The sequence below is a fragment of the Salvelinus namaycush genome, chromosome 35, assembly GCF_016432855.1.
Source record: "Salvelinus namaycush isolate Seneca chromosome 35, SaNama_1.0, whole genome shotgun sequence".
NCBI lineage: Eukaryota > Metazoa > Chordata > Actinopteri > Salmoniformes > Salmonidae > Salvelinus > Salvelinus namaycush.
The window spans coordinates 8231681-8243660 of record NC_052341.1 but is presented as its reverse complement, the minus strand read 5'-3'; the positions used below and the strand labels follow the sequence as shown (position 1 = coordinate 8243660).

Below are 11980 nucleotides of genomic sequence, written 5' to 3'. Positions count from 1 at the left end.
CAGAGGATACGTTCATTAAAGTTACCATCCTCAGAAATTGCAGCCAAATAAATGGTTCACAGAATTCAAATAACAGACACATCTCAATATCAACTGTTCAGAAGAGACTGTGTGATTCAGGCCTTCATGGGCGTTGACCAGAAGTTGACCATTTCTGTCTATTTTATAAAATATCTGTGAAATTATGTACTTGTCCTATAACACAAAATATGTTTAAGTCAAATTGCACGGTGTGAGAAAGTAGCCTTCCATTGGTTGAATCAACGTTGTTTCCACATAATTTCAATGATGACGTTTAACTAACGTGGATTAGACGTTGAACTGACGTCTGTGCCCAGGGGGCTATGTTTCAGACGTGTGCAGCATTACAAAATTAACACTGATATGATTTATCTTCTTTATAGAGTATCAGTTCTGTAAGCCAGTTACTTCTATCAAATAACACTGATGTCTTTCCTGGCATGTGCCAAGACGAGGGCCTAAATCCTCCATTGTCTGTATCTATCCATCACTATGGATATTAAAAAAGGTTCTGGGACACTTATCGTAGAAGGAAAAAGGTATTAACCCTGGTGTCCTGGCCATATTCCAAACCAGATTTACTGACCACATAGTCATTCCCTGTGATGACTACACACAGTACAGCCAACTCCCCCGTGGGCAGGTGAACAATACAATACAATAAATCAATTTCACGTTTAAATACAATACATTGACGTATGCAGCAAAGCAAAGCAAGGCATAGAATTAGCTATGACTTTACATGTAGTCAGATCAAAAAAAATCTGGTCAAGTTCACAATATTAAGACTTATCATTTCAAAATAGTTTGTCGTTTTGCTGTTATATTTATGAAAGACTGTTGGCAGCATTCCTTTGTTCTGTATAGAGAAAGTTAGCATATCATCAAAGGGATATCACCCACACTCACTTTATCTGAAAGTGAAAAATGCCTCCAATGATAACAATGGCAGTTTCTACTTCAAAGTAATCTCAAATCCTATTTTCTTTACTCTCATGTGCCGAGAACCAAGAGATACTTCTGTTCTAAACCGAACTGTATCACAGACTCAATATAAGTTACTACAGTAGATATGCTCTCTTTGTTTTGGGATATTAAGTCAAAGAACACATATGGCCATTTTGAAATCATTGATAATGACCAGTCATCAAAACAATTTAGTAGCACCAAATTGTATGGTACAGGAAGGACCAGGTATTTACTTGATTTAAATAAAATTAAGAAAATACATAATAAAATTGTAATTATACATGAATAACATGGATTATATATTTGTTTCTTTGGGATTGACCCAGCACTGTTTCGTTACAGGTAGTTACCAATTGTGTTGTAAAATGACCCAGAAACAACCCAGTGTTAACACATACTTTCCTAGTAAACACTTGGTAAATACCAATTTAAGCGGAACCATTAAGAATAAAGTGCTACCCACAATTCTTATAGATAATTCCCATATTCCCATATTTTTGGTCAGCAATCACTTGTGTTTGATGATTGTGTCTGTTGAAAAAAATAACCATTCCAAATGTAAAAATGTATGATTTAAACATTTATGATTTAATGTGCTTATCTTCACGTTTGTTGAATAGCCCCTTTGGGAGCAGCAATTACATAAATCCCTTGCTTTTGTGTGTATTTGGGGTGGTAATTTGTCCACAATGTAATTTTGTAATTCATCCACCCACAGCAAATCGATGTATAAAAGTAAGCCACATGATTCAGTGTCTTGACTGGTGGCTCCTATCGGGTTTAGTGGTTGTACATGGGCTGTGACTGTATGAAGCACCAGTGTCACCATGTGGTCATGTGTAATGAAATAGCTATTCAAAACTGTATTTCAAGGAATGGCTACAATATTATACTGTATTTGACTTGAAATGCACATTTAGGTTATTGATGGGATTTAGAAAATACAGTTCTTCAGCTTGTCCATTTAGCCCGTTTGCGAGTAGCAATAATCAATATTAGGAGCATTTCTCAGGGGACGACTTTTGAGTGATAGAGGGGAACTACAATACGTACTGAGTTGATTGATATAAGTTGCTATGGAAAACTATGATTTATATAGGAAATAATGTTCAGTGATTAAATATGTGTGATTTAATTCAAGTCACATGTAGAATGATTTCAAAAGCTAAATAAGACCAATTTCCTCCATTTTAATTATTCCAATCAAATCCCAACTCCAGTGTAATGATTACTGGAGCCAGTTTATCACTGAAATTAGAAAAAACTGTGCCGTTGAAAATTAACTTTTTGACAGAATAGGGCTTTGAAGTATGTCAAGCTGAAACAGTTTATCAACTATGAACTCGGAAAAAGCACACAACCCAGAAAGTGTATGATGCAAATAATTAATTGGCTTGCAATCATATTTGGCTTTTTGAATTGAACATACTCAATTAGGTTAGGAGTACACAACATGAATAAAGTGAATTCCATTCCCGCCAAAACTAGACATGTGATTGTGATTTATTAACAATATCCTTGTGGAGATACTTGATTAACAACTCCTATTGAATAGTGGGGAATCTGATGGCAAGTTGTCAGTGGGCAAACAGCCATAGGTGCTCCATATACATGAATTGATTTGTGGAGTTGAAAATGAAAGTGGGCAAAGAGGTAGTGAAAAGTGCTGATGTGATTCAGATCGGCCTATAGCCACTCTAATCGCTTACATATTTTACATTGCGACTGCATTCAGACACCTTGGGTGAGTGTACGCTGGAACCCAACAGTAAACAGCTCAGGGACCACACAGTGAGAAGTGATTTTTGCTCCTTTTTATTAGCACAAAAGCAGGCGGAGACATGCGGCGGCGAGAAGGGTAACGTGATTTATTGGAGACAGTGACTAGAATCGCCGCGCCTGCCGCTGTGGGCTAAGTGGAGGTCCAGCACTTTGGGGTTATCCATCCGTAGGGACAGCCAATACCTCAACATTGCACCAGCTAATTGAAAGTGCAGCTTTTAAAACAGAGATGTAATAAACCAAACATCAAAGCTGGTCAATTTTTACCAAAGCGCCCAAAGTGAGACAGAGACAAGTTCATTCTAAGGATTCCAACATTAAGACTAGATATCTCTCATTTTTCACTGGGGGGGGGGTTGTCATCAAGGTTTACTAAGCTGAATGTGCCTTCTAATGCAACATACATTTTTGGACTTGTAAATTAATGATATATACCTGATTCTCGATGAAAATAAATTATAAATGCCTCATGATATTAGTTTAACTGTCATAACCTATCAAAACCCAAAAGCTTGTTTTAACACTGTATAACCAGGCCCATCCCATAGCTTTTTACCAAAACAGAGGCGGGGTGTTGCTATGTTATTGTTTCAATAAAGGATTCTAGCTTTAAATAAAGTTATATTTCATGACTCATGCAAAAAGATCAATCACTTTTCATTGTCTTGTCTCTCTTTGGAATTGAAGTGCTTCGGTTGTTTACTTTCTCTTTGTTGGGGTAGGGGACTTCATGCTACGAGCTGGGGTGGGAGATTTCAGTCCCTTAGGAGAGGTGGGGGACTTGGCACCGGCTGGAGAAGAGACATGGGAAGGAGCTGGGGAAGGGGCAGGGGTGACAACCTTGGGACCTGGGATCTCAATAGGACGTTTAGGTGGGATGATGGACTTGGGCGTTAGCGTTGGTTTGGCCTGTGGAATCGTGTCTCCATGCTTGTAGGCGCTCACAATGATATCCACGGACTCTCCTCCATATTTGTTCTGCACCGTCATAGTATACCTGCCACAGTCTTCCAGGGACACACGCTTGATGGTGAGACTGGCGAACTTCCCGGACTCGAGGGACACCAAGTACTGGTCATCGGTATACACCTCTGCACCATTTTTTAACCAGGTGACTTGAGGTTTGGGGTCACCGCACACTGTGCAGGTCAAACTCAGTGTCTACCAAGCAGGGCAAAGGAATTGAAACACCGTTGGTTACCAACACAGATATAACAGAAGAAGATGGAATGTTGGAGTGCTGTTGTTTGATTTAATCAGAGTTTACTATGCTTATTGTGTCTTGTTAAATCCCTAGTCTCTCCCCTCTTGCAGCCCCAAGGTAAAATAACCAATCACACTACAAACAAGCGTGTGTAGTCACTTTGGAGAGAGGTGCAGTTACAGTGACCTTTACAAGTAGCTCTATTCTGCCATTATGCAAACCATATACCTCTATGACATGTCTACACAATATTCCTATCATATACATCACGCTGCATGTGTTTCATAAGGACCCCAGTTTATGTTTTTCCCGCAATATATCATATGCTGTATGAAATCTGACATGAGGTGCTGTGAAATGCAATATAACAATCTTCCACCTAAGGGTGATTTTCCAGTGCTGTGCAGTGCTGTAAAGTACTTAAGTAAAAATACTTTAGAGTACCTCTTAAGTAGTTGTATTGGGTATCTGTACTTTACTATTTCAATTTTCGACAACTTTTACTACATTCTTAAGGAAAATGATATACTTTTTACTCCATACATTTTCCCTGACACCCAAAAGTACTCTACATTTTGAATGCTTAGCAGAACAGGAAAATGGTCCAATTCACGCACTTATCAAGAGAACTTCCCTGGTCATCTCTACTGCCTCTGATCTGGAGGACTCACTAAACACATGCCCCTGGCTATCCATAAATAATAAATAGACAAGAAAATGGTGCCATCTGGTTTGCTTAATATAAACAATTTGAAGTTATTTAAACTTTTGATACTTAAGTATATTTTAGTAATTACATTTAAAACCAAAACTGTTTTACTTTTTCTCAAGTAGTATTTTGCTTGAGTAGTTTTCAATTACTTTGACTCAAGTATGACAATTGGGTACTTTTCCCACCACTGGTGCTGTGTATAATGCAACAGTAGGTTACAGTGGACATCAGCTGCGTCCATCTGGTTATGATAGTTGACACTGACCTTCGCAATGTGTTAAACCATGTCTGGTTACCTGTTCTAATGTTAAATATATTCCCATCATTGTATTAAATTGCAAAATAAAAGGTAAATTACCTTCTTCTCCATGATGGTAACAACATCAGGGAGACCGCCCAGCACTTTGCCACGGTCTAAAAATGAAGATATTATATAATCACAATATTGTCCGAATCAGAAAATTCCCACAGAGCCACAATCTAGCATTATGACAAGAGAATGTACTCACTGGCTTCAGCATATGCTTCCACCCTGGAAAACAAGAGAAAAATGCCAGTGAGTTCATTAGCACAGTGAGGCTTGGTATATTTCACCCCAAGACTGTGACTCCATACACATGCTCTGCATTACCACAATACATTAACACTATGTAGGAGTTCAAGCTGTGTTTTAGCTGTATAGAACATTAAATGTATATAGTATTATTGACCTGCATACATGTGCATGAAATAACACAGAAATGAATACACTGAACAGAATTATGACGTGATTATCTTACTTGAGAGTTGTGAATTCCGCAAAGGCTTTATCGTAGGCTGTGAAAAAGAAAGAAAATATTGGCTTTTCATGCATGTAATAATTAAACCGCTCTAATTACATGATTTATTATTTATTATAGTTAATTATGCACGATGCAATGCGGAGTGCCTGGACACAGCCTTTAGCTGTGCAATACCATGCAGCCATATTCATTGACCTGGCCAAGGCTTTCGACTCGGTCAATCATCGCATTCTTATCGGCAGACTCAACATGTCATGTTTTGTCTTTGATCATGTCTTGTCCCTGTGCTTCCCTCTGCTGGTCTTATTAGGTTCTTTCCCTCTTTCTCTCTCTCTCTCTCCTCCTCCCTCTCTCCCTCTCCCGCTCTCTCTCTCTATCGTTCCGTTCCTGCTCCCAGCTGTTTCTCATTCTCCTAACGACCTCATTTACTCTTTCACACCTGTCCCCTATTTTGCCCTCTGATTAGAGTCCCTATTTCTCCCTCTGTTTTCCGCTTCTGTCCTTGTCGGATTCTTGTTTGATGTTTGCTGTTCCTGTGTCCTTGTTCCGCCCTGTCGTGTTCTTTGCCTTCTTCAGATGCTGCGTGTGAGCAGGTGTCTATGTCAGCTACGGCCAGTGCCTTCCTGAAGCGACCTGCAGTCTGTGGTCGCGTCTCCAGTCGTTCCTCTCTATTGACGAGAGGATTTCAGTTTCCTGTTTTGGATTGACCATTGATAATATCCAGGAGAATCATTATTTGTTTAATACTGGAATAAAGACTCTGTTACTATTACGTCGCTTTTGGGTCCTCATTCACCAGCATAACAGAAGAATCCGACCAAGATGGACCCAGCGACTATGGATTCTCTCAACACTGCCGTCGAGTTCCAGGGAGCAATGCTCGGCAGACACGAGCAGGAATTGTTTGCTGCTCGTCATGCCGTTGAGACCCTGGCCGCTCAGGTCTCCGATCTCTCTGGACAGTTTCAGAGTCTTCGTCTCGTGCCACCAGCTACTTCCTGGTCTTCCGAGTCTCCGGAACCTAGGGTTAATAACCCACCATGTTACTCTGGGCAGCCCACTGAGTGTCGCTCTTTTCTCACCCAGTGTGATATTGTGTTCTCTCTCCAGCCCAACACGTACTCTAGTGAGAGAGCTCGGATCGCTTACGTCATATCACTCCTTACTGGTCGGGCTCGGGAGTGGGGCACAGCTATCTGGGAGGCAAGGGCTGAGTGTTCTAACGATTATCAGAACTTTAAAGAGGAGATGATACGGGTTTTTGATCGTTCAGTTTTTGGGAAGGAGGCTTCCAGGGCCCTGGCTTCCCTATGTCAAGGTGATCGATCCATAACGGATTACTCTATAGAGTTTCGCACTCTTGCTGCATCCAGTGACTGGAACGAGCCGGCGTTGCTCGCTCGTTTTCTGGAGGGACTCCACGCTGAGGTTAAGGATGAGATTCTCTCCCGGGAGGTTCCTTCCAGCGTGGACTCTTTGATTGCACTCGCCATCCGCATAGAACGACGGGTAGATCTTCGTCACCGAGCTCGTGGAAGAGAGCTCACGTTAACGGTGTTTCCCCTCTCCGCATCTCAACCATCTCCTCCCACCGGCTCAGAGACTGAGCCCATGCAGCTGGGAGGTATTCGCATCTCGACAAAGGAGAGGGAACGGAGAATCACCAACCGCCTTTGCCTCTATTGCGGTTCTGCTGGACATTTTGTCATGTCATGTCCAGTAAAAGCCAGAGCTCATCAGTAAGCGGAGGGCTACTGGTGAGCGCTACTACTCAGGTCTCTCCATCAAGATCCTGTACTACCTTGTCGGTCCATCTACGCTGGACCGGTTCGGCTGCTTCCTGCAGTGCCTTGATAGACTCTGGGGCTGAGGGTTGTTTTATGGACGAAGCATGGGCTCGGAAACATGACATTCCTCTCAGACAGTTAGGGAAGCCCACGCCCATGTTCGCCTTAGATGGTAGTCTTCTCCCCAGTATCAGATGTGAGACACTACCTTTAACCCTCACAGTATCTGGTAACCACAGTGAGACCATTTCCTTTTTGATTTTTCGTTCACCTTTTACACCTGTTGTTTTGGGTCATCCCTGGCTAGTATGTCATAATCCTTCTATTAATTGGTCTAGTAATTCTATCCTATCCTGGAACGTTTCTTGTCATGTGAAGTGTTTAATGTCTGCTATCCCTCCTGTGTCTTCTGTCCCCTCTACTCAGGAGGAACCTGGTGATTTGACAGGAGTGCCGGAGGAATATCATGATCTGCGCACGGTCTTCAGTCGGTCCAGAGCCAGCTCCCTTCCTCCTCACCGGTCGTATGATTGTTGTATTGATCTCCTTCCGGGGACCACTCCCCCTCGGGGTAGACTATACTCTCTGTCGGCTCCCGAACGTAAGGCTCTCGAGGATTATCTGTCTGTTTCTCTCGACGCCGGTACCGTGGTGCCTTCTTCCTCTCCCGCCGGAGCGGGATTTTTCTTTGTTAAGAAGAAGGACGGTACTCTGCGCCCCTGCGTGGATTATCGAGGGCTGAATGACATAACGGTTAAGAATCGTTATCCGCTTCCCCTTATGTCGTCAGCCTTCGAGATTTTGCAGGGAGCCAGGTGCTTTACTAAGTTGGACCTTCGTAACGCTTACCATCTCGTACGCATCAGAGAGGGGGACGAGTGGAAAACGGCGTTTAACACTCCGTTAGGGCATTTTGAATACCGGGTTCTGCCGTTCGGTCTCGCTAATGCTCCAGCTGTCTTTCAGGCATTAGTTAATGATGTACTGAGAGACATGCTGAACATTTTTGTTTTCGTTTACCTTGACGATATCCTGATTTTTTTCACCGTCACTCGAGATTCATGTTCAGCACGTTCGACGTGTACTCCAGCGCCTTTTAGAGAATTGTCTCTACGTGAAGGCTGAGAAGTGCGCCTTTCATGTCTCCTCTGTCACATTTCTCGGTTCTGTTATTTCCGCTGAAGGCATTCAGATGGATCCCGCTAAGGTCCAGGCTGTCAGCGATTGGCCCGTCCCTAAGTCACGTGTCGAGTTGCAGCGCTTTCTCGGTTTCGCTAATTTCTATCGGCGTTTCATTCGTAATTTCGGTCAAGTGGCTGCCCCTCTCACAGCTCTGACTTCTGTCAAGACTTGCTTTAAGTGGTCCGGTTCCGCCCAGGGAGCTTTTGATCTCCTCAAGAAGCGTTTTACATCCGCCCCTATCCTTGTTACTCCTGACGTCACTAAACAATTCATTGTCGAGGTTGACGCTTCAGAGGTGGGCGTGGGAGCCATTCTGTCTCAGCGCTTCCACTCTGACGATAAGGTCCATCCTTGCGCTTACTTTTCTCATCGCCTGTCGCCATCGGAGCGCAACTATGATGTGGGTAACCGCGAACTGCTCGCCATCCGCTTAGCCATAGGCGAATGGCGACAGTGGTTGGAGGGGGCGACCGTCCCTTTTGTCGTTTGGACTGACCATAAGAACCTTGAGTACATCCGTTCGGCCAAACGACTTAATGCACGTCAAGCTCGTTGGGCGTTGTTTTTCGCTCGTTTCGAGTTCGTGATTTCCTATCGCCCGGGAAATAAGAACACCAAGCCTGATGCCTTATCCCGTCTCTTTAGTTCTTCTGTGGCTTCTACCGACCCCGAGGGGATTCTCCCTGAAGGGCGTGTTGTCGGGTTGACTGTCTGGGGAATTGAGAGACAGGTAAAGCAAGCACTCACTCACACTGCGTCGCCGCGCGCTTGTCCTAGTAACCTTCTGTTCGTTCCTGTCTCTACTCGTCTGGCTGTTCTTCAGTGGGCTCACTCTGCCAAGTTAGCTGGCCACCCCGGCGTTCGGGGTACGCTTGCTTCTATTCGCCAGCGGTTTTGGTGGCCTACTCAGGAGCGGGACACGCGTCGTTTCGTGGCTGCTTGTTCGGACTGCGCGCAGACTAAGTCAGGTAACTCTCCTCCTGCCGGTCGTCTCAGACCGCTTCCCATTCCTTCTCGACCATGGTCTCACATCGCCTTAGACTTTATTACCGGTCTGCCTTCGTCTGCGGGGAAGACTGTGATTCTTACGGTTATCGATAGGTTCTCTAAGGCGGCACATTTCATTCCCCTCGCTAAGCTTCCTTCCGCTAAGGAGACGGCACAAATCATCATTGAGAATGTGTTCAGAATTCATGGCCTCCCGTTAGACGCCGTTTCAGACAGAGGTCCGCAATTCACGTCACAGTTTTGGAGGGAGTTCTGTCGTTTGATTGGTGCTTCCGTCAGTCTCTCTTCCGGGTTTCATCCCCAGTCTAACGGTCAAGCAGAAAGGGCCAATCAGTCGATTGGTCGCATATTACGCAGCCTTTCGTTTCGAAACCCTGCGTCTTGGGCAGAACAGCTCCCCTGGGCTGAGTACGCTCACAACTCGCTTCCTTCGTCTGCTACCGGTCTATCTCCGTTTCAGAGTAGTCTTGGGTACCAGCCTCCTCTGTTCTCGTCCCAGCTCGCCGAGTCCAGCGTTCCCTCCGCTCAGGCTTTTGTCCAACGTTGTGAGCGCACCTGGAGGAGAGTCAGGTCTGCACTTTGCCGTTACAGGGCGCAGACTGTGAGAGCCGCCAATAAACGTAGGATTAAGAGTCCTAGGTATTGTCGCGGTCAGAGAGTGTGGCTTTCCACTCGTAACCTTCCCCTTACGACAGCTTCTCGCAAGTTGACTCCGCGGTTCATTGGTCCGTTCCGTGTCTCTCAGGTCGTCAATCCTGTCGCTGTGCGACTGCTTCTTCCGCAACATCTTCGTCGCGTCCACCCTGTCTTCCATGTCTCTTGTGTCAAGCCTTTTCTTCGCGCCCCCGTTCGTCTTCCCCCCCCCCCCCCCCGTCCTTGTCGAGGGCGCTCCTATTTACAAGGTACGGAAGATCATGGACATGCGTTCTCGGGGACGTGGTCACCAGTACTTAGTGGATTGGGAGGGTTACAGTCCTGAGGAGAGGAGTTGGGTTCCATCTCGGGACGTGCTGGACCGTTCGTTGATTGATGATTTCCTTCGTTGCCGCCAGGGTTCCTCCTCGAGTGCGCCAGGAGGCGCTCGGTGAGTGGGGGGGTACTGTCATGTTTTGTCTTTGATCATGTCTTGTCCCTGTGCTTCCCTCTGCTGGTCTTATTAGGTTCTTTCCCTCTTTCTCTCTCTCTCTCTCCTCCTCCCTCTCTCCCTCTCCCGCTCTCTCTCTCTATCGTTCCGTTCCTGCTCCCAGCTGTTTCTCATTCTCCTAACGACCTCATTTACTCTTTCACACCTGTCCCCTATTTTGCCCTCTGATTAGAGTCCCTATTTCTCCCTCTGTTTTCCGCTTCTGTCCTTGTCGGATTCTTGTTTGATGTTTGCTGTTCCTGTGTCCTTGTTCCACCCTGTCGTGTTCTTTGCCTTCTTCAGATGCTGCGTGTGAGCAGGTGTCTATGTCAGCTACGGCCAGTGCCTTCCTGAAGCGACCTGCAGTCTGTGGTCGCGTCTCCAGTCGTTCCTCTCTATTGACGAGAGGATTTCAGTTTCCTGTTTTGGATTGACCATTGATAATATCCAGGAGAATCATTATTTGTTTAATACTGGAATAAAGACTCTGTTACTATTACGTCGCTTTTGGGTCCTCATTCACCAGCATAACACAACAGCCTTGGTTTCTCAAATGACTGCCTCGCCTGGTTCACCAACTACTTCTCAGACAGAGTTCAGTGTGTCAAATCGGAGGGCCTGTTGTGCGGACCTCTGGCAGTCTCTATGGAGGTGCCACAGGGTTCAATTCTCGGGCCGACTCTTTTCTCTGTATACATCAATGATGTCGCTCTTGCTGCTGGTGACTCTCTGATCCACCTCTACGCAGACGACACTATTCTGTATACTTCTGGCTAACTATGTGTGTGTTAACTAACCTCCAGACGAGCTTCAATGCCATACAACTCTCCTTCCGTCGCCTACAACTGCTATTAAATACAAGTAAAACTAAGTGCATGCTCTTCAACCGATCGCTGCCCGCACCTGCCCGCCCGTCCAGCATCACTACTCTGGACGGTTCTGACTTAGAATAAGTGGGCAACTACAAATACCTAGGTGTCTGGTTAGACTGTAAACTCTCCTTCCAGACTCACATTAGAATTGGCTTCCTATTTCGCAACAAAGGATCCTTCACTCATGCTGCCAAACATCCCCTCGTAAAACTGATTATCCTACCGATCCATGACTTCGGCGATGTCATTTACAAAATAGCCTCCAACACTACTCAGCAAATTGGATGCAGTCTATCACAGTGCCATCCGTTTTGTCACCAAAGACCCACCCGACCTGTATGCTCTCATTGGCTGGTCCTCGCTTCATATTCCTTGCCAAACCCACTGGCTCCAGGTCATTTCTAAGTCTTTGCTAGGTAAAACCCGCTCCTTATCTCAGCTCACTGGTCACCATAGCAGCAACCACCCGTAGCACGCGCTCCAGCAGGTATATTTCATTGGTCACCCCCAAAGTCAATTCCTCCTTTGGCCGCCTTTC

At 45.1% G+C, this 11980-nt stretch overlaps 1 protein-coding gene across 1 annotated transcript in view; it reads right to left on the bottom strand.

Moving 5' to 3' along the window:
- Nucleotides 1-2791: 2791 nt before the first annotated feature.
- Nucleotides 2792-11980, bottom strand: part of LOC120029896 (myomesin-2-like) — a 43645-nt gene continuing 34456 nt past the window's right edge. The window contains exons 33-36 of the mRNA XM_038975204.1: nucleotides 5468-5504; nucleotides 5198-5220; nucleotides 5047-5102; nucleotides 2792-3933 (exon numbers count right to left, since the gene is read on the bottom strand). Coding sequence (XP_038831132.1) covers nucleotides 3472-3933; nucleotides 5047-5102; nucleotides 5198-5220; nucleotides 5468-5504 — 578 coding nt within the window. The 3' untranslated portion in view covers nucleotides 2792-3471. The remainder of the gene's footprint in view (nucleotides 3934-5046; nucleotides 5103-5197; nucleotides 5221-5467; nucleotides 5505-11980) is intronic.